This window comes from Mobula hypostoma, chromosome 11 (genome assembly GCF_963921235.1).
Source record: "Mobula hypostoma chromosome 11, sMobHyp1.1, whole genome shotgun sequence".
NCBI lineage: Eukaryota > Metazoa > Chordata > Chondrichthyes > Myliobatiformes > Myliobatidae > Mobula > Mobula hypostoma.
Genome location: NC_086107.1, coordinates 113,149,700 through 113,174,133, shown reverse-complemented (window position 1 = coordinate 113,174,133; position 24,434 = coordinate 113,149,700). Strand labels below are relative to the sequence as shown.

At 46.2% G+C, this 24,434-nt stretch overlaps 1 protein-coding gene across 1 annotated transcript; it reads left to right on the top strand.

The window, feature by feature from the left end:
* Positions 1-615: 615 nt before the first annotated feature.
* On the top strand, positions 616-22,450 carry LOC134354408 (achaete-scute homolog 1-like). The gene is made up of 2 exons (XM_063063406.1): positions 616-1,152; positions 19,372-22,450. Exon 1 carries the CDS (start codon positions 744-746, stop codon positions 1,146-1,148), a length of 405 nt encoding a protein of 134 aa, XP_062919476.1. The 5' UTR covers positions 616-743; the 3' UTR covers positions 1,149-1,152; positions 19,372-22,450.
* The last annotated feature ends 1,984 nt before the right edge of the window (positions 22,451-24,434 follow it).

Genomic DNA, 24,434 nt, shown 5'->3' with positions numbered 1-24,434 from the left:
ACAGCCAAGAAGGCCCTCCCTCTCTGGCGGCGTTCAGAGCTCCATTCATCACGTCAGTCGCTCGGGCAGTCACGCGAGTTCCAGGTGGAGACTCAGGGATACTGCCAATCCTCCATCGCTACTTCCGTAACAGTTTTGCTTGACCGGTCAGGGTTGTTAACCCTGAGCTGAATGTTGGCTGGAGTCAGGGCTTTGTGCTTTGGTCCTTGGTAGGGGTCACCCATGCCAAACAGGTCAAAGGGTAGAGGCCAGACTACATATGACAATTCCTGATATCACTTGTGTGCAGAGTGGGGACTGAACCGACCCTTTTGTTCTTCTGCAGCTGCTCATGAGATTTAGGGTCGGTTGCATTTTATCACGGCTGCAGCGAAACACACAGTGCAATGCGCGTTTGCGATCACGACTGGCACACCCAGAGGGAGCAGCGCGGTCGGCAGCAAGGCAGAGAGGGGCGGCAGGGCGAGGGTTAACAGAAGGGCTGTACCTGCAGGGAGAGGTGTTGCTGATTAATCGACCTGTGCTTGCCGGGCTTCGGGGAAAGAGCAAGGGAAGGAGGAGAGCTGAATGAGTCGGGCAGGTCCTGACTGGCCTCAAGGCGGGCGTGGAATCAGTCACCAGCTCAACCCAGGAAGCGCTCGGCAGGGAGCTGCCTGCGCGGCGAGGACGGTCGGTGAGGAGGCAGCCTCTCACCGGCTGAGGTGGTGGTGTCGGCGGCCTGCGGGGAGGGGGGGGGCCCCCACATGGAGCACCCGCGAGCGACCCCGGGCGGGGTGAAGGGGAGAGCCGGCGCCCATGGCCGGCGGGGGCAGCGCCAGGGACCCGCCGAGGCAGCGGGCACAAACTCGCGGCGCAATGAGCGGGAGCGGAACCGGGTGAAGCTGGTCAACCTGGGCTTCAGCAACCTGCGACGGTACGTGCCCCAGTGCGGGGCGGGCAAGCGGATGAGCAAGGTGGACACTCTGCGCTCTGCCGTCGACTACATCCGCAAGCTGGAGGTGCTCCTGCAGGACCAGGATCCCTCGGCCGACGGGGGCTCCACCACTGGCTCCCCCAACTCCACCTGCTCCTCCGAAGATGCCTCTTGGGACTCCATCTGCTCCGAGCAGGACTTTGAAGCCTGCAAGGCGTGGTTGGGCATAGAATGATGAGGTAAGCTCTCTCTTTCTCTCCTTCTCTCCCCTTCTCCCAAGGAGATGCAAACTCAGAGGCAAAAGGTTAAAACTCACCTCACCCCACCAGTTCTCCAAACCAAACCCTTGCTCTTCCTTTCCACCTCAAGGCTCAAGGGCTAAACTACATGCGTTGCTGTAGCAACTTTCTCATCCCTTTGACCATGGGTGTTGCATGGGCAAAGGAGCCCTTTTGGATGGCAAGGTCCAATGTCAGCAAGATCTTTAGCAAGATCTCACGAACAGCAATCTGATAATGACTGAGTTATTTGTTGGCTTTGGTACTGGGTTAACCTGTTGTTATCAAGGATTCAGCAAAGGTCCCATGAAGAGCAACGTTTGAGTTATCCGTTAGATATAGGGATAGATATTGGATTGGGACTATGGTTAATTTATTAAGGATTTAAACTCTTCAGATCTGAGGTAACAGCTTTACCACTGTGCTGGTTTGATGCTGACCTTTGCAGCTGAATTTGCATGCCCCCATTGTGACCATGTGACCCTAAGGCCATGTGAGCATTTTAGGCCAATCGGCCCATCAAGTCTGCCATGCCATTCCATCGTGGCTGACATTATCCCATAGTCTTGCCTTCTCCCTGTAATCTTTGAAACCGATCAAGAACCTATCAACGGCCTCTTTAGGCATACCTAATGACTTGGCCCCCACAGCTGTCTGTGGCAACGAATTCCACAGATTCATCTCCCTCTGGATAAAGAAATTCTTCCTCAGCTCTGTTCTAAAGGGATGTCCTAGTATTCTGAGATCCTACACTTCCTCTCCATGTCAACTCTATCTAGCTCTTTCAATATTCAATATGTTTTAATGAGATTCACTCCTCTTCTCCGTTCTTCTGAATTTCAGTGAGTACAGGACCAGAACCATCAAATGCTCCTCATACATTAACCCTTTCATTCCTGGGATCTTTCTTGTGAACCTCCTCTGAACTGTCTCCAGAGACAGCACATCCATTCCTGGATAACGGGCCTGGAACTGCTCACCATACTCCAGATGTGTTCTGACCAATGCCTTATAAAGCCTCAGCATTACATCTTTGCTTTTCCCCGGGATGCCCCCCTTTCATCCCACATCCCTAAGGCGTGCAGGTTGATTGCTCAGCTGCACATCGCCCCTAGTTTGTGGAAGAGGGGCAAGAATCCGAAGGGAGTTGATGGGGAATGAAGGGAGGATAAAATGGGATATTTGTGGGAATAAGTGCGAATGTGTGGGTTGATGTTCAGCACCGGCTCGATGGGCTGCAGGGCCTGTCTCTGTCCTGTATAACTCTCTGAGATTGCAGGCAGGAGAACAACAAAGGAACGAGACAGAGAGAATAAAGGACAAAAGAGAAACGAAAGAGGAAAAGGAAGAATGATGAGAGGGAGAGAGGAAGAACATGAAATGTGAGAAAAAAAGAGACAAAGAAGGAATAAAAAAATGAGTATAAAGGGAGAGAGAAAGAAAATGAAAGGAAGAACAAGAGGGTGATCATAAAGAAAGGATAGAAAGAAAGAATAAAAATGATTGCGTCTCTGTTGTGCCCTTTATGGCTGCATCAACTCAAAGTGCCAATGAAGGCTTCTGGTTTCGTACTGTGAACATCGGGGCGACGTAGATTTGGTTTTATTGTTGTGTGGGTGTTTCACTTTTTCTTGGGCAGACTCTCAAGGCTCAGGACCTGCTTCCACTGCAGCTCTGTGGGTGCTGAGGTAGTTGTCGAGTCCCCGCGCGGGACTCCCAGCCCCTCCCACAGCCGGGGCCAGCGGTGTTTGACGGGACCGATCGGGGGGTGGCTGGGATGTTGTGCTAAGAGAGACAGAAACAGAGACAGAGGCAGGGACAGAGGACAGAAACAGAGACAAGGAGAGAGAGAGAGAGAGAGAAAGAAAGAAAGAAAGAAAGAAAGAAGAAAGGAAACGGACAGAGAAATATCCTTCTGATATTTCTCATTGCTTTCTTGTGCTCTCAATGTGGATCTTTAAGGTGCCCGGAACGTTCTTGGATGCTTTCTCCAATTTGTGTAATCATACCCAAGAACCCCTAGGAACCAGGAGGAAAAAAGGTTGAAGGACGTCACCAGATACAGTTATATCTGGTGACCTCTGTAGAAATTTCCGAGAGTCTTTAGAGACAGTCCAATCTCTCAAAGCTCCTAATGAAATATAGTCTGAAGGGAATACACTCACCACCTGTACACCTTCTCACTATTTCAATTATCTAATCAGACAATCATGGCAGCAGCTCAATGCATAAAAGCATGCAGACTCGGTCAAGAGGTTCAGCTGTTGTTCAGACCAAACATTAGAATGGGGAAGAAATGTGACCTAAGTGAAGTTGGTTGTTGGTGCCAGGCAGGGTGGTTTGAGTATCTCAGAAGCTGCTGATCTCCTGGGATTTTCACGCACAACAGTCCCTAGAGTTTACAGAGAATGGTGCGAGAAACAAAAAAAAAAATACATTGAGCAGCAGCTCTGTGGGGAACTATGAGAGAGGCCAGAGGAGAGTGGTCAGACTGGTTCAAGCTGACAGGAAGGTGACAGCACCTCAGAAAGCTATGTGTTACAACGGCGGTGTGCAGAAGAGCATCTCTGAATGCATTGGGGACATTTATCAGAAGCGCTGTGTACGCAGGGCCCTTAGTGTTATCAAGGACCCCACCCATCCATCCAGCATCCTCTTTGACTTTCTACCATCAGGCAGGAGACTCCGATGCATAAAGACAAGAACGGCCAGGATGGGGAACAGTTTCTTCCCTCAGGCCACTGGGCTTCTGAACTCCCTGCCGCATCGCATTCAAAGTGTAACTGGTTAATCTGTACTGTACCTTACAACATTTAATTTGTGCAATTTACTTTGTTTACCTATGGATAATTCATTTGTAGGTTTAATTCTTACTTTCCTAAATTGTTGTGTGTTATGTGTACTATACCCTAGTCCGGAGAAACGTTGTCTCATTTGGCAGTATACATGTATATAATTAAATGACAATAAACTTGACTCGAATAAACTTGACAACACATCAATCCTTGAAGTGAACGGGCTACAGCAGCAGACCATGAACATACAAGCAAGGGCCACTTTATTAGGTACAGGAAGCATTGAGTAAAGTGACCACAGAGTGTATTTCATTAATTAGAATGAGATTGGGTAGCAGAGGGATCTGAGAGTGTGAATACACAAAATCTCTAAATGTATTCATGCAGATTATGGTTCACATGAAGTTTTCAGATTTCATTGCCAAGAGGGTAGACGTGAAAATATAGAGAAAGGTTTTAGCTAAGCTTTCATCAGGCGCAGAGTTCAAAACTTCTGCAATCACCTTGAGGAAAACATTTAAAGGAACTGAAGCCTATGCAAATAAGTGATTCACCGTGAAAGAACCTGAAATGCAAGGTTCCAAACTTTAAACAGGTTGGGTTAGTTTTCTTGAAAAGAGAAGCTGCGAATGGTCTTTAGAATTGTTGACATAAGGCTTTCAGATGCTGGAATCTGGAGCAACGTGCAAACTGCTGGGGAACTCAAGTGGGCCGGGCAGTGTTTATGGAGGGAAATGGACAGCTGACTTTTCCGGTCGAGACCCCTCGTGTGGACTGAAGGACAGGAGTAAGATAGTAGGAACAGTATATAAAGGTGGAGGGGAGGGGGCAGGGCAAGAGCAGGCAGGTGATGGGTGGATCCAGGTAATCCAGCCTCTGTCACTGTTTCCACTCTCCCCCCCATCCATCTGCCTGTCACCCCGCCTTGCCTAGATCCACCAACCACCTGCCAGCTCTTGCTCCGCCCCTGTCCTCTCACCTCTTTACAACAGAGACCTCTCCTCCGGGTTTCTGTTGTAAATGGACGTCCGTCTATACTGTGGCTGTGCCCTCTGGTGCTTGATTCCCCCACTATAGAGAACATCCTCTCCACATCCACTCTATGTAGGCCTTTCAATATTCAATAGGTTCCAGTGAGACTCCCCCCCGCCCATTCTTTAAACTCCAGTCATCAAACGCACCTCATGTGTTAACCGTTTCATCCCTGGGATTATTCTCATAAACCTCCTCTGGATCCTCTCCAATTCCTGCACATCTCTTTATAGTTAAGTGGCCCAAAACTGCTCTCAATACTCCAAGTGCGGTCTGACCAATGTCTTATAAAGCCTCAACGTTACACCTTTGCTTTGCAACACACACAAAAAGCTGGAGGTACTCTGCAGACCAGGCGGAATCTATGGAAAAGAGTAAACTGTCGACGTTTTGGACCAAGACCCTTCATTAGGACTCATCCTTGCTTTTGTGTTCTAGTCCTCTCAAAATGAATACTAACATTGCATTTGCCTTCCTTACCAACTCAACCTGCAAGCTAACCTTTAGGAAATCCTGCATGAGGACTGCTAAGTCCCTTTACACTTTGATTTCTGAATTTCTCCCCTTTTCAAACATAGTCTATGCCTTTATTCCTTCTACCAAAGTGCATGACCATCACTACCATACACTAAATTCCATCTGCTAAATTTTTGCCCATTCTCCAAATCCAAGTCCTTCTGCAGACTCCTTGCTTCCTCAACACTACTTTCCCCTCCACCTACCTTCGTATCATCTGCAAATTTGGCCACAAAGCCATCAATTCCATCATCCTTTGACATAGAACACGAAAGGAAGTGGTGCCAACACCAGCCCCTGCGTAACGCCGCTATTCACCAGCAACCAACAACAGGCCCTCCAGAACCATTCCAGAATCTAGCGATAGTCGAAAGATCATTACCATGCCTCCACAGTCTCTTCAGTTACCTCTTTCAGCACCCTGGGGTGTAGTCCATCTGGTCCAGGTTACTTACTGTGTCTACCTTCAGACCTTTCAACTTCCCAAGCATCTTCTCCTTAGTAATAGCAATGACACTCTCTTCTGCCCCCTAACACTCTCGCATCTGAAGCAAAATACTTATTAAGTTTGACTGCTATTTCATTGTCCCCCATTACTACCTCTGCAACAACGTTTTACAGCGGTCTGATATCTATTCTTGACTATCTTTTACTCTTCATGTATCTGAAAAACTTTTGGTACCCTCTTTTATACGATTGTCCTAGGTTACCTTCATATTTCATCTTTTCTCTCATGGCTTTTTAGTTGCCTTCTGCTGGTTTTTAAGAGCTTCCCAATCTTCTACCTTCCCACTAATTTTTGCTCTATTATATGACCTGTCTTTTGCTTTTCTGCTGTCCTTGACTTCCCTTGTCAGCCACTGTCCCCCCTTTAGAATATTTCTTCATCTTCAGGACGTATCTACCCCAAAGATCGAATTTCTTGGATCTCGTGACTTCCTCATTCTGATGTTTGGTCTGAACAGCAACTGAACCTCTTGACCATGTCCACATGCTTTTATGCATTGAGTTGCTACCACGAGACTGGCTGATTAGATATTTGCATTAACGAGCAGGTGTACAGGTGTACCTAATAAAGTGGCTACTGGGTGAATTTATTACAACACAGGATGAGACCATTGGGCCCATCATATGAATGCCTGCTCCGAACAGATGAGCCCCATCACTCCCCATTCCACTCACCTCATTTGCCCCCACGTACCTTCCCAGCAGCATCCTCCTCTGATGCTTACACAGGAATAATTCATGGTGGTCCGCTAAGCTATCAAACCACAAGGCACTGGGTTGTGTGGGGAGACCAGAGCACCCAGGGGAAACCCACATGTAGAGAAGGAGAACGTTCAAACTCCACACAGACAGCCCGGGAGGTCAGGGAGACACAGGAGAGACTGCAGATGCAGGACGAAGGATCTCAGCCTGAAATGTCGACTGATCATTTCCCTCCATATAAGCCGCCTGACCTGCTGAGTTCTTCCAGAATTGTGTGCGTGCTACTGTTGGTCAATGTCATACCCAGACCTTTGGAGAAACGAGGCAGCAGCATTGACTGGACTGTACGCCCATGCTGGGCCTGATGTCTTAGCTCCATGCTGTACTTTCAAGATTTCATATTCTACGTTGTATGACTACAGTGAGCAATGGATTTATAGTTATAAATGGACCATCAGTGTGGGAAAATAGTCCAAGTCACGGTGAACTTACCTCCTCTCTGGATGACTTTGTGATGCCTCAACTGGTCTTTTCACGCTTCAGAACCTGTTCTGCAGCACGCCTGCTTTTCACAGACATAGAATCGCCTCCTAAGACGAGATAGAGTCATAGAAAAGTACAGCACAGAAACAGGCCTGTCAGCCCATCTAGTCCATGCCTACCCCCATCAACCTGCACCGGGACCATAGCCCTCCATACCCCTACCATCCATGTAACTATCCAAACTTCTCTTAAACATTGAAATCAAGCTCACATGCACCATGTGAACTGGCAGCTCGTTCCACACTCTCAAGACCCTCTGAGTGAAAAGGTTTCCCCTCATGTTCCCCCTAAACTTTTCACCTTTCACCCTTAACCCATGACCTCTGGTTGTAGTCCCACCCAAGCTCAGTGGAAAAAGCCTGCCTGTATTCACCCTGTCTATACCCATCACAATTTTGTACACCTCTGTCAAATCTCCCGATCTTCTATGTTTCAAGGAATGAAGTATTCAATCTTTCCATATAATTCAGGTCTTCCAGACCTGGCAAAGTCTTTGTAAATTTTCTCTGTACTCTTTCAACCTTATTTACACCTTGACAGCTGACCGAAACTGCACACAATGCTCCAAATTAGGCCTCGCCAATGGGAGGAGATATTTAGGTTTCTATGTTGTAGTGCTGTGGTGTTCTGTGACTCTGTTGTGGTCCCGATGCAGATCGACGGGATTAGGCAGAATAATAGTTTCATTATTTCATTAGGATTTGGTTTATCACCTAAAGCACTCAAAATGTAGCGTGGAGAGCATTCTGACAGGTTGCATCGCTGTCTGGTATGGTGGGTGGGGAGGGGGCTACTGCACAGGTCCGAAAGAAGCTACAGAAAGTTGTAAAATTTGTCAGTTCCATCATGGGTACTAGTCTCCGTAGTATCCAAGACATCTTCGAGGAGCGGTGCCTCAGAAAGACAGCGTCATTATTAAGGACCCCCATCACCCAGGACATGCCCTCTTCTCGTTGTTACAGTCAGGAAGGAGGTACAGGAGCCTGAAGGCACACACTCAGTGATTCAGGAACAGCTTCTTCCTCTCTGCCATCTGATTTCTGAACGGACATTGAACCCATGAACACTATCTCGGTATTTTTTCTCTCTTTTTGCACTATTTTTAATTTAACTATTTAATATACATACATATACTTGCTGTAATTGATGTAATTGACTTAACTATTTTTGTCTGTATTATCATGTATTGCATTGCACTGCTGGCACAAAGTTAACGAATTTCATGACGTGCCAGTGACATTAAACCTGGTTCTGAACAGTTTGGCATGGACTAGATGGGCTGAAGGGCCTGTTTCTGTGCTGTAGTGCTCCATGACTCTGTGACCTGCACTACACTTTCTCTGAATGGTAACTCTATATTCTGCGTTCTGGGTTTTTCCTCTTTTCTATTACCTCACTCTGCTCCGGAACAAAATGATCTGTCGGGGGTGTTATACAGGCAAAGTTTTTCCCTGTATCTTGGTGCACCTGGCAACGTTAAACCAATAGCCATCTACAAATGCAAACATGAGGAAATCTGCAGATGCTGGAATTTCAAGCAACATACATAAAAGTTACTGGTGAACGCAGCAGGCCAGGCTGCATCTCTAGGTAGATGTACAGTGGACGTTTCGGGCCGAGACCCTTCGTCAGGACTAACTGAAAGAAGAGCTAGTAAGAGATTTACTAGTTCTTCTTTCAGTTAGTCCTGACGAAGGGTCTCGGCCCGAAACGTCGACTGTACCTCTTCCTAGAGATGCAGCCTGGCCTGCTGCGTTCACCAGCAACTTTTATGTGTGTAGCCATCTACAAACTTTCGTCCACCACTGAACATCTCACCCCATCAATATACCCTTCTCTCCTGGTCGCTCTTATACCTTCATTGAATCCCGCTCTGTTATTAGTCTCAAATATTCCCAGGAGGAATATCTTCTCCCCATTTTCTTGCTGAAGGCATTCCTTCTGAATCCTGCACTGGATATTATTCCTGGTGCTCTCTTATTTACAGCCGCTAGTTCTGGATCTGTGGCCTATCAGGACAGAGTCACAATCAAGTTAATTATCATAGACATATGTGGTAAAATTTATTTTAAAAATTACCGATCAGTTACAGTAATAAATAAATAAAAGTTAACATTACTTAATTTATTCATTTCCATAGATGCTGCCTAACCTGCTGAGTTCCTCCAGCATTTTGTGTGCGTTGAAGTAAATAAATTAATTAATTAATGGATAAATAGATAGACAAGTGAACAGACATGAGAAGAGAACATGCCCTCTTCTGATTGCTGCCATCAAGGTACAGGAGCCTGAAGACACACACTCAGCGATTCAGGAACAGCTTCTTCCCCTCTGCCATCAGGGAGGAGGTACAGGAGCCTGAAGACACACACTCAGCGATTCAGGAACAGCTTCTTCCCCTCCGCCATCCGATTTCGGAATGGACAATGAACCCATGAACATTACATCGGCATACTTCTCCTTATTTTTTACTCTCTTCCTGTACTACTTGTTTAGTTTAATGTATGAATTATATATATATTATAAATATTTCTAGCTGGCCGGTGCTGTAGTGGCATCCACACTGGACTTTGAAGCAAGTGGTCGCGGGTTCGAGTCCGGCCGGATCCTTGCACGCTTCCCATCCGTGCTGGGTTGAGCGTCGAGCCGGCAACTCGGCCTCGTAGAAAACAGACAAATGCTAAAGAAACAGCGAGGAATGCTGCCCAATACTCCTCAAGGCGCAGAGAGGAATGACAAATGATATATATTCCATATTGTAATTTATAGTTTTTATTATTATGCATTGCAATGCACTGCTGCCACAAAATAACAAATTTCATGACATATGCCGGTGATATTAAACCTGATTCTGATAAATGACCCAATAAATCAATTGAAAGCAGCGTAGTGAGATCGTGTTCGTGGGTTCGTAGACCGCTCAGGAATCTGAAGCCGGAGGGGAAGAATGTTGCGTGTGTGTCCCAGCTGCTGAGGGTCCTTACTGACGGATGGCATCTTCTGAGACACTGCCTTTTGAATCTGATGTCCTCAATGGTGGGGAGGGCTGTGCCCATGATGGGGCTTCTTCTTCTTCTGCCCCTCACGCCGCTGGCGTTTCGGGCAACAACGAAGCTCCTCCATCTCTGGCGGCGTTCACAGCTTCCTCCATCATGCCAGTAGCTTCCTCACGGTTTACTGCCAGCCATGCAAGTCCTGTCGTACTCAGATGCAAGAGGAATCTTCATTGCTGTTTCTGGAACAGTTCTGTTTGATCAGTCGGGGTTGTCAGCCCTGAGCTGAACCCTGGAACCTGGAGGACCAGCGGACCACTCTTAGTCTGGCCTCTACCCTCTGACCTGTCTGGCATGGGTGACCCCACCAAGAGCCAAATCATAAAGCCCTGACTCCAGCCAGCGTAGCTCTCTGGGTCATTGAGGTACGCAAGCCCCCAAACCCAGTTGTTGTCCTCTTGGAGGATGATGGAGCTGATTGAGTCTATATCCCTCTATGGTCTTAGAATGCAGCAGTGCGTATGATTCTCCTCGGGCTGGTCCTACGTTCATTGCACACCCCCTTTGAACGTGGGCTGCGGATAAAATGGTTCCTTCCAAAATAACCACCAGGCAAAGATGATCCCGTGGTTGTCTACCTTCATTTCAGTCTTGTACTCAAGGGATCCAAAGATGATACTATCCCAGTGGTTGTAGATGCTGGAATGTGGAGCGACACACAACGGTCCGGGGGAGCTCAGCAGATCAGACTGATCCATGGAGGGAAACAAACAGTGGGCACTTCAGAAACATGGGCCCTTCAGCTCATGAGGTTGTGCCAATCGATGTAAGTCTACGCCAAGATCAATCAGAATCTGAATCAGGGTTAATATCACTGGCACACGTCATGATATTTGTTAACTTTATGGCAGCAGTACAATGCTACATGGTAATAGAGAGAAAAACATGAATGCAGTAAGTATATAGGCATCCATTAGCCTCGTGAGACCATGGATTTGCGCCTTGGAAGGTCTCCAGGGCGTAGGCCTAGACAAGGTTGTATGGAAGACCGGCAGTTGCCCATGCTGCAAGTCTCCCCTCTCCACGCCACTGATGTTGTCCAAGGGAAGGGCACTAGGACCCATACAGCTTGGCACCAGTGTCGTCGCAGAGCAATGTGTGGTTAAGTGCCTTGCTCAAGGACACAACACGCTGCCTCAGCCAAGGCTCGAACTCATGACCTTCAGATCACTAGACGAACGCCTTAACCACTTGGCCACGCGCCGACACCCAGTGAGTAGTATATAGTTACATTAAATAAGTAGTGCAAAATAGAAACAAAAAAGTAGTGAGGTAGTGTTCATGGGTTCAATGTCCATTCAGAAATCAGATGACAGCAGGGAAGAAACTGTTCCTGAATCATTGAGTGTGTGCCTTCAGGCTTCTGTACCTCCTTCCTGATGGTAACAATGAGAACCAGGCATGACCTGGGTGATGAGGGTCCTTAACGATGGACGCCGCCCTTTTGAGGCATGACTCCTTGAAGATGTCCTGGATACCACAGAGGCTAGTGCCCACCGTGATGGAGCAGACTAAGTTTACAACTCTCTGCGGCTTACTTCGATCCTGTGCAGTAGACTCCTCTCACCCCCATACCAGACGGTGTTGCAGCCAGGAAAAAGTGCTCTCCACGGTATAATTGTAGGGATTTTCGAGTGTTTTTGGGCACATACCAAATCTTCTCAAGCTGCTAATGAAAAACAGCCACTGTTGTGCCTTCTTTGTAGCTGCATCGATATGTTGGGTCCAGAATCGATCTTCAGAGACATTGATGCCCAGCAACTTGAAATTGCTCCCTCGCTCCGTTTCTGATCTAACCCTTCCTCCCTGTGCAGCTGATAAGCCTCCATTTTTCTTTCATCCATGTGCCTACCCTCTGCCACCAACTCTGGCAGTGCATTCCAAGCTCTTCTTGGTAGGATAAGCCATTAAGTGGCGACTGTTGTGTGCAGTTCCGATGGGAATCATCAAATATTCCCATTTCGGACCACTGCAGCTGAAATGGACAGTCACAGCCATTGTTACTTCCACAAGCAGGACCTCCTGGTGGCCAAACATTTTAATTCCAATTCCCATTCCCATTCCGACATGTCGATCTATGGCCTCCTCTTGTGCCAAGATGAGGCAACCCTCAGGGTGGAGGAGCAAAACCTTATATTCCGTCTGGGTAGCCTCCCACCTGATGGCATGAATATCGATTTCTCCCTCCAGTAAACAATAAACCCCTCACTCCGACCTTTCACTTCTTCTCACCTGCCTATTACTTCCCCCTGGGCCTCCTCCTCCTTCCCTTTCTCCTATACTCCACTCTCCTCTCCTGTCAGTCCTTTCTTCTCCAGCCCTTGACCTTTCCCACCCATCTGTCTTCACCTATCCAGCTAGCCTCCTTCCCCTGCCCCCAGCTTTTTATTCTGGCTGCTTCCCCCTTCCTTCTCAGTGCTGAAGAAGGGTCTTGGCCCAAAACATTCACTCTTTATTCCTCTCCTTAGATGCTGCCTGACCTGTGGAGTTCCTCTGGCGTTTTGAGAGAGTTGTTCAGGATTTCTAGCAACAGCAGAATCTCCTACCTTTGTTCTTATTGTGATTTATAGTTTTTTATTACTCTGTATTGCAATACCAAATTTCACAACTTATGCTGGTGATATTAAATCTGATTCTGAGTCTGTGTAAAAAAACCTACCTCTGACATCTCCCTTAAAATTTCCTCCGCTCACCAATGTCGTCAGGTATTAGTTATCGCCACCCAGGGATAAAGGTGATGGCTGTACCCTCTAAATCACCAATTTATGTGCCGTGCCATGCCATACAACGTGGGCAATCACGGTCAATGACCACTATTGTTCTTGGCAAATCTTTCTACGGAAGTGGTTTGCCATCGCCTTCTTCTGGGCAGTGTCTTTACAAGACGGGTGACCTCAATGAAACCTATCGGATGTTGAAAGGCCTCGATGGAGTGGATGCTGAGAGGGTGTCTCCTCTGGTGGGGGAGTCTGAGACCGGAGGACGCAGCCTCAGAATAGAGAGGCGTCCTTTTAGAACGGAGATGAGGAGGAATTTCTTTAGCCAGAGGGTGGTGAATCTGGGGAATTCTTTGCCACAGGTGGCTGTGGAGGCCAAGTCATTTTAAGGCAGTGGTTGATAGATTCTTGATTAGTCAGGGCATGAAGGGATATGGGTGGGGGGGGAAGGCAGGAGACTGGGGGCTAAGCGGGTGCTACGCCTTGCCTGAAGGTGACCTGCAGGCTAGAGGAGGGAAGGAGCACCTGACCCCTCCTTTGGTGGAGACATATCTCCACCCTGCCACCCATCACTTTTTCTATAACTCTTATCATCTTATACACTTCTATCAAGTCACCTCTCATCTTCTTTTACTCCAAAGCGTCATCTTCCTCATCTCTCAGAGAGCTGAGAGTGGACATTTTGGAGCGAAGGAAGGTGGGAGCTCTTTCTCTGGTCTAGGGAGCCTTCCATTTCTCACCACCGATGCTGAGTTCCTCCAGCACATTGTGTGCTGCTGAAAACCTAATTCTCAAGGGTTAAGGGGAACTCTCACCAATTAAGCTGAAAGCTGGAGTTTCATACTGTAAAACCATTCAAACCCACTGGCTTCAAAACTGCAAGAACGAGCTTGTGGGTTGGATTTGCGCCATGCAGTAATGATTTCAGGAAACCTCTTGCACGCTTCAAAATGAAACCACATGAAAATACCCTGTTGCACAATTGGTCTCACAGCTGAGAAGAAGGCAAGATCCAACAAATGTGAGGCTAAGAAGCAACAAATTAGAATAAAACGCAGATAATCTGGCAACCGGTTGCTCAGAGACACCGATGGTTTGGCATCTGGCTCACTCATTAATCCAGACCCTGAGTTGGTGGCTTGGAATACAATTCCAGTGTGCAGCTGGTATTATTGTCGTCCGTGTTTCGCGTGCATTCCGTCACGTCAGTCCACTGAGATAGTATAAAAGGGAAAGGAACAAGTAGGACATGAAAGTGGCTCACACAGGTCGATAGGGTGGCTAAGAAGGCTTATGGAATGCTTGCTTTATTAGTCAAGACATTGAGTTCAAAAGTCACGAGATTATGTTGCAACTTCATAGACTCTGGTTAAGCCACGTCTGGAGTATTCTGTACAGTCGTGGTTGCCCTCTTATAGGAAAGATGTTGAGGCTTTGGAGAGGGCGCAGAAGTGGTTTACCAGGATGCTGTCTGGTTTAGAGGGCATGCGCTGTCATGAGAGGCTGGATAAACTTGGGTTGTTTTCTCTGGAGCAGCGGAGGATCGAGGCAGATCTGATAGAGGTTTATAAGATTGAGAGGCATAGATAGAGTAGACAGGGAGTATTGTTTTCCCAGGGTAGAAATGTCTAATACTAGTAGCCATGCGTTGCAAGTGAGAGTGGATAGGTTCAAGTGGAATGTGAGGGGTAAGCTTTTTACTCAGAGAGTGGTGGATGCCTGGAATGTGCTGGTGGTAGAGGCAAATACAATAGAGGCTTTTAAGAGACGTTTAGACAGGCACATGGATGTGAGGAAGATGGAGGAATATGGACATGGTGTAGGTAGGAGGGATTAGTGTTTGGCTGTTATTGATCTGTTTTGTAGCTGGTTCAGCACAACATTGTGGGCTGAATGGCCTTTCCTGTGCTGTACTCTTCTATGTTCTATGTAGAGCATGAAGCACTGTCATAGAAAAGCAGCATCCGTCATCAAAGATCCTCACCACCCAGACCATGCTCTCTTCTCGCTGCTGCCATCAGGTAGAAGGTACAAGAGCCTCAGGACTCACACCACCAGGTTCAAGAACAGTTACTACCCCTCAACCATCAGGCTCTCGAACAAAAGAGGACAACTACAGTCACTTGCTCATCCATTGAGATGTTCCCACAACCAATGATCTCACTTTAAGGATTCTTTATTCTTATTTATTTTCAATATTTATTGCTATTTATTTATATTTGCATTTGCACAGTTTGTTGTCTTCTGCACTCTGGTTGATCTTTCATTGATCCTGTTATAGTTACTATTCTATAGATTTGCTGAGTGTGCCCACAGGAAAAAGAATCTCAGGGTTGTATATGGTGACGTATGTTCTTTGATAATAAAATTTACCTTGAACTTGAGAATGCAGGGTAAGGTGTTGCAGTTACAGAGAAACTGCAGTGCGGGTGGACTATAAGGTCAAGAGTCCATCTCATTGTAAAAGGGGTCTGTAAAATGGTCTTATATCAACAGGGTAGGAGCTGTCCTTGAGCCCGTTGGTGAGTGCTTTCAGGTTTTGTATCTTCTGCCTGGTGGGAAGGAGGGGAGAAGAGATAGTGCCCATGATAAATGGGACCCTTCGTTACGTTGACTCTGCTGTAGACAGAGTTCATGGAGGGGAAGCTAGTTTCCATGATGTGATGGGCTATGTCCACAGCTTAGACCATATAACATAGAACATTACAGCACAGTGCCGGCCCTTCTGCCCACAATATTGTGCTGGCCCTTTAACCTGATCTAAAATCAATCAATCTCCCAGATAGCACTCCATTTTTCTTTCATCCTTGTGCCTATCCGAGAGTCTTAAATCTCCCTAATGTATCTGCCTCTACCACCATCCCTGGCAGGGTGTTCCACGCACCCACCACTCTCTGTGTAAAGTAAACCTACCTCTGATATCAGAATCAGAATCAGGTTTATAACCACCGGCATGTGATGTGAAATTTGTTAACTTAGTAGCAGCAGTTCAATGCAATAAGTAATCTAGAAGAGAAAACAATAAATAGGTTAAGATAATAATTAAGTAATTAATTAATTAATTAATTAATAGATAAATAAATAAATAACAGAATATGTATATTGAATGGATTAAAAATGGGCAAAAACATAAATACTGTATATTTTTTAAAAAGTGAGATAGTGTCCAAAGCTTCAATGTCCATTTAGGAATCGGATGGCAGAGGGGAAGGAGCTGTTCCTGAGTCGCTGAGTGTGTGCCTTCAGGCTTCTGTACCTCCTCCCTGATGGTAACAGTGAGAAAAGGGCATGCCCTGGGTGCTGGAGGTCCTTAATAATGGAAGCTGCCTTTCTGAGATACCGCTCCTTGAACATGTCCTGGGTACTTTGTAGGCTAGTACCCAAGATGGAGCTGACTAGATTTACAACCTTCTGCGGCTTCTTTCGGTCCTGTGCAGTAGCCCCTCCATACCAGACAGTGATGCAGCCTGTCAAATGCTGTCCACAGTACATCTATATTCCTTTATACTTTCCTCCAATTACCTTAAAATTACGATATTACCAACATAGGGTTTCTTGTCGTCCCAGGCAGAGTGGTTGCCATGCCAACTTATAGAGTCCTAGAACACTCCAGCACAGGAACAGACCCTTTGGCCCATCTAGTCCATGCTGAATGGTTTAAATTGCCTCGTCCCATTGCCTTGCACCCATACCCCCCTCCTTACCCTTCCCATCCATGTACCTATCCAAGCTTCCCCTAAACATTGAAAGTGAAATCACATCCACCACTTGTGCTGGCAGCTCGTTCCACAGGCTGAGTGAAGAAGTTTCACCTTTCAACCTTAACCCATGACCCCTCATTGTAGTCCCACCCAACCGCAGTGGATGCATCTGGCTAGGATTCTGTCTGTGGTGCAGGAAATTTGGTGAGGGTCAAGGAGGGCATGCCTCCTGATGAAGTAGATGCATCAGTAAGCTTTCTCGGCCATGAGATTGAGATTTGAGATTGGAACAGGTTCTACCGGCCTTTCGAACCACACCACCCAGTAACCCCAGCTTAATCACAGGACAATTTACAATGGCCTACTAACCTCCTGACCAGTGTGTCTTTGGGCTGTGGGGGGAACCGGAGCACCCGGAGAAAGCCCACGCATTCCACGTGGAGGACATACCATCTCCTTATGGATGGGGCCGGGATTGAACTCCGAACTCCAACACCCCGAGCTGTAATCGCGTCACATTGACTGCTATGTTACCGTGGCTTATCATCTTCTACATCTCTATCGTAGAGGGCACGGCCTTAGAATAGAGGGACAGCCATTTAGAACAGAGACAAGGATGAATTTCTTTAGCTGGAGAGTGGTGAATCTGTGGAATTCATTGCCGCAGACGTCTGTGCATGCCAAGCCATTACGTATATCTAAGGCGGAGGTTGATCGATTCCTAATTAGTCAGGGCATAAAAGGTTATGGGCAGAAGGCAGGAGAATATGGTTGAGAGGGAAAATAAATCAGCCATGGTAGAATGGCAGAGCGGACTTGATGGGCTGAATGGCCTAAATCTGTTCCTATGTCTTATGGTCTCACCTCACCTCTTATCCTCCTTTGCTCCAGAGAGAAAAGCCCTAGCTCACTCCACCTATCCTCAATATTCCTACCCTTAATAGGAATTATTAAGGTATGTGGCCAAGTGGTTAAAGCGTTCATCTAGTGATTTGAAGGTCGCTAGTTTGAGCCTTGGCTGAGGCAGCGTGTGTGTCCTTGAGCAAGGCACTTAATCATACAGTGCTCTGTGACGACACCGGTGCCAAGCTGTATCGGCCCTAGTGCCCTTCCCTTGGACAACATCAGTGGTGTGGAGAGGGGAGACTTGCAGCATGGGCAACTGCTGGTCTTCCATACAACCTTGTCCAGGCCTGCGCCCTGGAAACCTTCCAAGGCGCAAATCCATGGTCTCATGAGACTAACGGATGCCTGTAACTATTATAGTAGGAATAATATTGAATTGTCTGGGAAGTCTGTTGGCTCAGTTGCACCAAGGACCCAAGGGTGGCAGATTATTGGGATTTTACTGGCCGTGCAAATGCGTTCAGTGGCTCGGTGCACTGAGGTGTCATGAGGAGCATTGTCCACCCAACCAAAGCTCAGAAGGTTAGGGTGGAAGGGTGAGGGTCCAAGAGGAAGAGCAAGGGAGATGTTTGAGGAGCAATGGGGGGGGTGGAATATGTTTCTTCTCTCTGCACACTGAGTGTTCGACGGTCTTTCTTTAATGGGTTCTTTTGGGTTTTTTTTGTTTCATGGCCACCTGTAAGGAGACAAATTTCAGGGTTGTTTAATGTATACATACTTCGAACTTTGAAACTTTAGCACTGTGGATTGTAGGAGGAACAGAATGGTAAGGAGAATGAGAGAAGGTCAGGAAAGAAATGGATATTGGTTTTCAAGGTTCAAAGTACATTTATTATTGAAGTACATATGCAGTATACAACCCTGAGATTCATCTTCCTCACAGACAGCCACGAAGCACAGAAACACCATGGAACCCATTCAAAGAAAAACATCAAAAATAAATTGCACAAACAGGAACAGAAATACGAGCAAAAAAACGCAGAATATAAACCGCAAAATCGAAAGAGTCTAGGCACGTTCAGTTCAGCTACCGCGGTGTTCATTACCTGCAGGCCGTCCCGATTCAAATTCACCCAATATAGCCATAGAAACCAGAAACACAACGTAATGTGAACTACAGAGTCCAATTCACAAACCACATCAATTAAACCTTGCCCAAGGCCCAGAACTCCAGCACCATCTTTGGACAGCGCCGGGGGTAAAGAGAGACGATAAGAATACCGGGACTTACCTCCGGGAGCAGTGAGCGAGAGGGAGAGGTAGACCGTCACACGCAGACACCTTCCTCTGACAGCAGCAGAAGATAGGCTGGTAGATGGCGCTGAACACCCGCTCACCTTTCGCTCACTCCTCAACGATTTCAATCTCCCTCGACACTTTAATCGGTGAGATCAGCGAGAGATGGAGTCAATCATGGACTCGCGCCAAGTCTCCAGGTTCCTTATTACTAATATTGTTATTGGTTTATTATTGTTCCCGGTGCTGAGGAGTAGATGAGTGTACCAAGGTAGCATAGCATTATTATAGCGCCAGTGGCCCGGGCTCAATTCTGCTGTTGTCTGTTAGGATTTGCACGTTCTCCCTGTGACTAAAGTACTCTGCTTTCCTCCAAAATTCCAAAGACGTACGGGTTAGTAACCGAACTGGTCACATGGGTGGAGTTGGCTCGTTGGGCTGCAATAATAATTTCTTTTTTTTTATTTTTCAGGTCTTCAAGTTGCTTGGTCCAATATTTCTCAGATGGGAGTGGCTGTGTTGTTTCCTCCCTCCGATCTTGTGTGTCTTCTGATGAAAGAAATCTCCACTTCTCGAGGACTAGGTCAACAAAAACAGGACTTTCATCTCTCAACAAGTTTCTGCTTTGGAACTGTAACTGTCACCATCAGCAAATGTCTCTCCGAGGCAGGCATATTACAAAAGACGTTATTTATGATGTAAATATTGTAAATGTAGAAGTTCTGTCGAGGCAAGTTGGAGGGAGAGGCATGCAGTTGTATTATTGGGAAGTGATGTGGGGGGAGGATTGCACTGGAGGTTTAACTGATTTTCAATAGCCAGAGACTCTTTCCACTGATAACCCTGTCTCTTTGCCAAGATTCTAAATGGACTTTCTTCAAGTCAAATCCCTTTGCCAACCGTCTTCCACGTTCCTCAGTAAGTGGCCCGTTGCTTATTTGGAGAAATCTGCCAAGTGTTCATCTTGAAGTTACCTTTTCAAAGGACCCTATTGATGCCTTGTGACGTCACCTACTCAACAGGCTTTGAGCCAACAGTCACTTTGAGATATTATTTAAGACTCTACAAACAGTGGAGATATTTACTTCAGGTGCTGTTTGATGTCTAACTTACATGAAAAGAGTTGATGTTTTGACATATATACCCAAAGGGCTTCACTTCTAATGTTTACAATGGATAAACATTTGTGTATAGAATGATTACACCAATGGCAATGGACCATTAAATTGCGCTTAGAGTCACAGAATAATACAGGCCCTTCGGTCCATCGGGTTAATGCTGATTATCAAACACCCATTGGCACTAACTGGTAATTCACAGCAGACAATTAATGCTTGCCTTTAGGATGTGAGAGGAGATTGGAGCACCTGAAGGGACTCATATGGTTGCAGGGAGAGCGTGCAAACTCCGTAAAGACAGCACTGGAGATCAGGATCGAACCGGGTCACCAGACTATTTGTTAGGGGTTGTCGACCGACAAGATATTTCTCGGTGTTTTTTTTCTTTTGCTTCTTATTTTCCCAGGAGATCATTGCCATCCATCTGAAAGAGGAGGGTGGGACGTTTAATAGCTGGCTGAACCTCAGACAGCGCAGTGTTCCCCTTTTGTGATCTCCGGTGGTAGGGTGGAGTTTGAGCCCTATGAGGGGGTGCTGTCATATTCCGGGTGAAATCAATCCATTGATGTTTAAAATTAGATTCTGTTTATTGATAGGCAAAGCAACATTAAATTCAAGTCTATTGTCATCCAACCATACACATGTATACCACCAAAAGAAACAACATTCCTCCGGACAAAGGTGCACAACACAGTAAGTATAACACACACACAACGCATAAAGTAATATTTGTATGTTCTTCATGTGACATGTCATATGACAAGGGCGATCATGGTCTTTCCACGACCATGATTGTTCTTGGAAAACATTTCTACAGAAGTGGTTTGCCATTGCCTTCTTCTATCACATGTTGAAAGGTCTTGATAGAGTGGATGTGGAGCGGATGTTTCCTAAGGTGCAGGAAGTCTTAGACCAAAGGGCACAGCCTCAGAATAGAGGGACGTCCATTTAGAACAGAGATGAGCAGCAATTTCTTCAGCCAGAGAGTGGTGAATCTGTGGAATTTGTTGCACAGGTAGCTGTGGAGGTCAAGTCATTGGGTGTACTTAAGGCAGAGGTTGGTAGATTCTTGATTAGTCAGTGTATGAAGGATACGGGGAGAAGGCAAGAGATTGGGGTTGAGAGGGAAAATGGATCAGCCATGATGAAATGGTAGAGCAGACTCAATGGGCAAAATGACCAAATCCTGCTCCTATATCTTATGGTTTTATGGTCTTCTTCTGGGCAGTGTCATTACAAGTAGGTGACCTCAGCTATTATCAATACTCTTCAGAGATTGTCTGTCTGATGTCAGTGGTCGCATGACCAGCTCCCATTGCTTCACATGGCCCTGTTCCGGGGGCTAAGCAGGTGCTACACCTTGCCCGAAGGTGACCTGCAGGCTAGAGGAGGGAAGGAGCACCTTACACCTCCTTTGGTAGAGACGTATCTCCACCCTGCCACCCAAAAGTAATGTGACCACAAATAAATTAACAACTTATAAAATATATTCTGGAAGACTGACATTTAGAATAAGGTCCATATACAAGTTAAAAAGTACACAGTATAACACTGCTGGTGCTTCATACGTGATGAGACATGGCTGGTGATGAGGGTTTAGTAATCTCACAGCCTGGTGGGAGATGCCATCATAACAGTCCTTTTCCTAATGCTGTGGTACCTCAAACCTGATATTAAGGTGTGGGGGGGGGGAGGTCATGGAGGTTGTTGGACAGATGGGAGTTGTAGCATCCTGATGATAGCTGGTGGATTTTCCGGATAATGGGATCTATTAACACACAATACAGACCTGATTCTCTGTATTGGCCAACCCCTTGTACAGTGCACACAACTGACCACAGAAATGTTGATGAACTTCACAACCGTAACATCGACTTTGGATGATGGAGACAGACAGAAGTCATCAATGGCCTATTGTACACTAGGGGCTCAGGGCCCGAAAAGAGGAAGAGGAATCCCGATTCACTTCTTGTTTAGATGTGGTAACAGATTTTCTAGTGAACCTGGCGAACCTAAAGGGAATTTGCAAAATGGAGGAATATGAGTTTCAAGGGAGCTGAGCGAAAATCAGCCGGTCAGCCAAATACCGAGTAATTCTCAAGACAGGTCCAGTTTCAAAGTTCAAAGTTCAAAGTAAATTAGTTATCAAAGTGTATATGTCACCAGATACAACCCTGAGATTCCTTTCCTTGCAGGCATTCACAGTAGAACGAAGAAATACAATAGAATCAATGAAAAAGTACACACAAAGACTGACAAACAATGTGTAAAATAAGCAAACTGTGAAAATACAAAATAAAAACAAAAAAACAAAAAAATAAATAATATTGTGAACATGAGTTATAGAGTCTTTGAAAGTGAGTCCATTGGCTGTGGAAACAGTTGGAAGTTGAGGTAAGTGAAGTTATCCACAGTAGTCCAGGAGCCTGATGGTTGAAGGGTAAAAACTGCTCCTGAGCCTGGTGGTGTGGGCCTCCTCCCCAATGGCAGCAGTGAGAATAAAAGTTGGCCTGGATGGCAGGGGGAGCCTTTAATGATGGGTGCTACTTTCTAGCCACTGTGCTTCTTGTAGATGTGCTCAATGGTGGGGAGGGTTTTTTCGGTGATGGACCAGGCCGTATCCACCACTTTTTGTAGGCTTTTCCTGTCCTGGGCGCTGGTGTTGCCATACCAGGCCGTGATACTCCCCACCACACATCTCTAGAAGTTTGTCAATGGTTTAGATGTCACGCCGAAACTTCGCAAACCTCTAAGGAAGTAGAGGTGCTGCCGTGCTTTCTTTCTGAAGCTGGTCCCCGGACAGCTCCTCTCCATTGTCGAGGCAAAGGCAGAATGAAAATGTGGTTACAGAGCATCTTAGGCACATAAATACACCGAATATAAACTTTACATAAATTGTATAAAAATGGGAGGAAAAGGCCTGTAAAAAACAAGCATTACTGTGAAAAACTACACCCACAATCAGAGCCAAATTAGCATTAACCAAATAGGTAACTAGTGGATTACTGGTGTTTTCCGGTTTGAAATGGTGTTACTGAAGGCGAGCGACAGTTGACTAGTAATTCAAAAGGCAATAAATTTGGCTCAAAACATAATTAATAACACCGTTTCTGAGGTAAATTGTGGTAAACTATCACTGCAAACAATGAAGAGGTTAGCGAAGGCGAAGCTGATTGGAGGGATGAGGCGTGCTGGTGTGTTGCAAAGCCGAAGCGCAAGTGTTCGGGATGGGGTGGGGGCAATTTCACGTCGAGGCTGTGAGGCTGCCCCCCGGCTGCCGTGCTTCGTGTCTGCAAACTTCGGGGCAATTTGCCCTGCTAATATGATGAACTGAGACCGAGGCTTTGGGCCTACTCTGGCAGCTCCGGGGATTCAGATCTAAGGACTCAACTTGGTTCGGAACGTTGTTGCTCGCTTCTGTTGTTTGCATGATTTGTTTTTTTTTCTTTTCCTATGCGCATTGGGGGTTGGTCTTTATTTTTTAAAATTGGGTTCTTTCAGGTTTCTTGCTTTGTGGCTGCCTGTAAGCAGACAAATCTCAAGGGTATATAATTTATAAATACTTTGATAATAAATGCGTGCAACTCGGCCTCGTAAAAATATGAAAGCCTGCTAAAAGAACCCCGTCATGTCGTAGTTAAGAGCTTTCTTCTCTTGATAATAAATATTCTTTGAATCTTTTATGGTATTCATTTCTTAACTATCACAGATGAACTTGGCTATGCTGTTGTGGGATCTTGCTGTGCACAAACTGGTTACTCCAGTCTTCTGCTTAAGAAGTGGCTACACCCTTGTGCTTTGACTCTCTAGAGCTTGGGAACGACGCTATGTAAATGCAATTCTTGCCTTCTTTCTCCATTCTAGCAGATAGTTACAAATTGAGACAGTTTACACTGATACCCTCTGAGTAACATAGTACAGGTCCTTGTCAGGTTACAGCAGAGTCTGTTTCTTCTGAACTGCTTGCAATACGGACAGTTCGCAAATCGGAACTGCGGCCATGGAGTGAATTCTCAGCTGACAGAAGATGTGCGGGTAAATTCGTAAGACATAGGAGCAGAATTAGGCCACTCGGCCCATCGAGTTTGCTCTGCCATTCCATTATGGCTGATTTATTTCCCCTCTCAATCCCATTCTCCTGCCTTCTCACCGTAACCTTTGATGCCCTGACTAATCAAGAAACGACCAACCTCTGCTTTAAATATACCCAATGACTTGACCTCCACAGCCGTCTGTGGGAAGGAATTCTACAGATCCACTACTCTCCGGCTGAAAAAATTCCTCCTCAACTCTGTTCTAAATGGATGTCCTTCTACTCTGAGGCTGTGCCCTCAGGTTTTAGATTCCCCCACTGTAGGAAACGCCCTCTCCACATCCACTGTATCTAGGCCATTCAATATTCAATAGGTTCCAGTAA

What these genes read in the sequence shown, in the direction of transcription:
- LOC134354408 (XM_063063406.1), top strand. Translation starts at nt 744, where the DNA reads ATGGAGCACCCGCGAGCGACCCCGGGCGGGGTGAAGGGGAGAGCCGGC.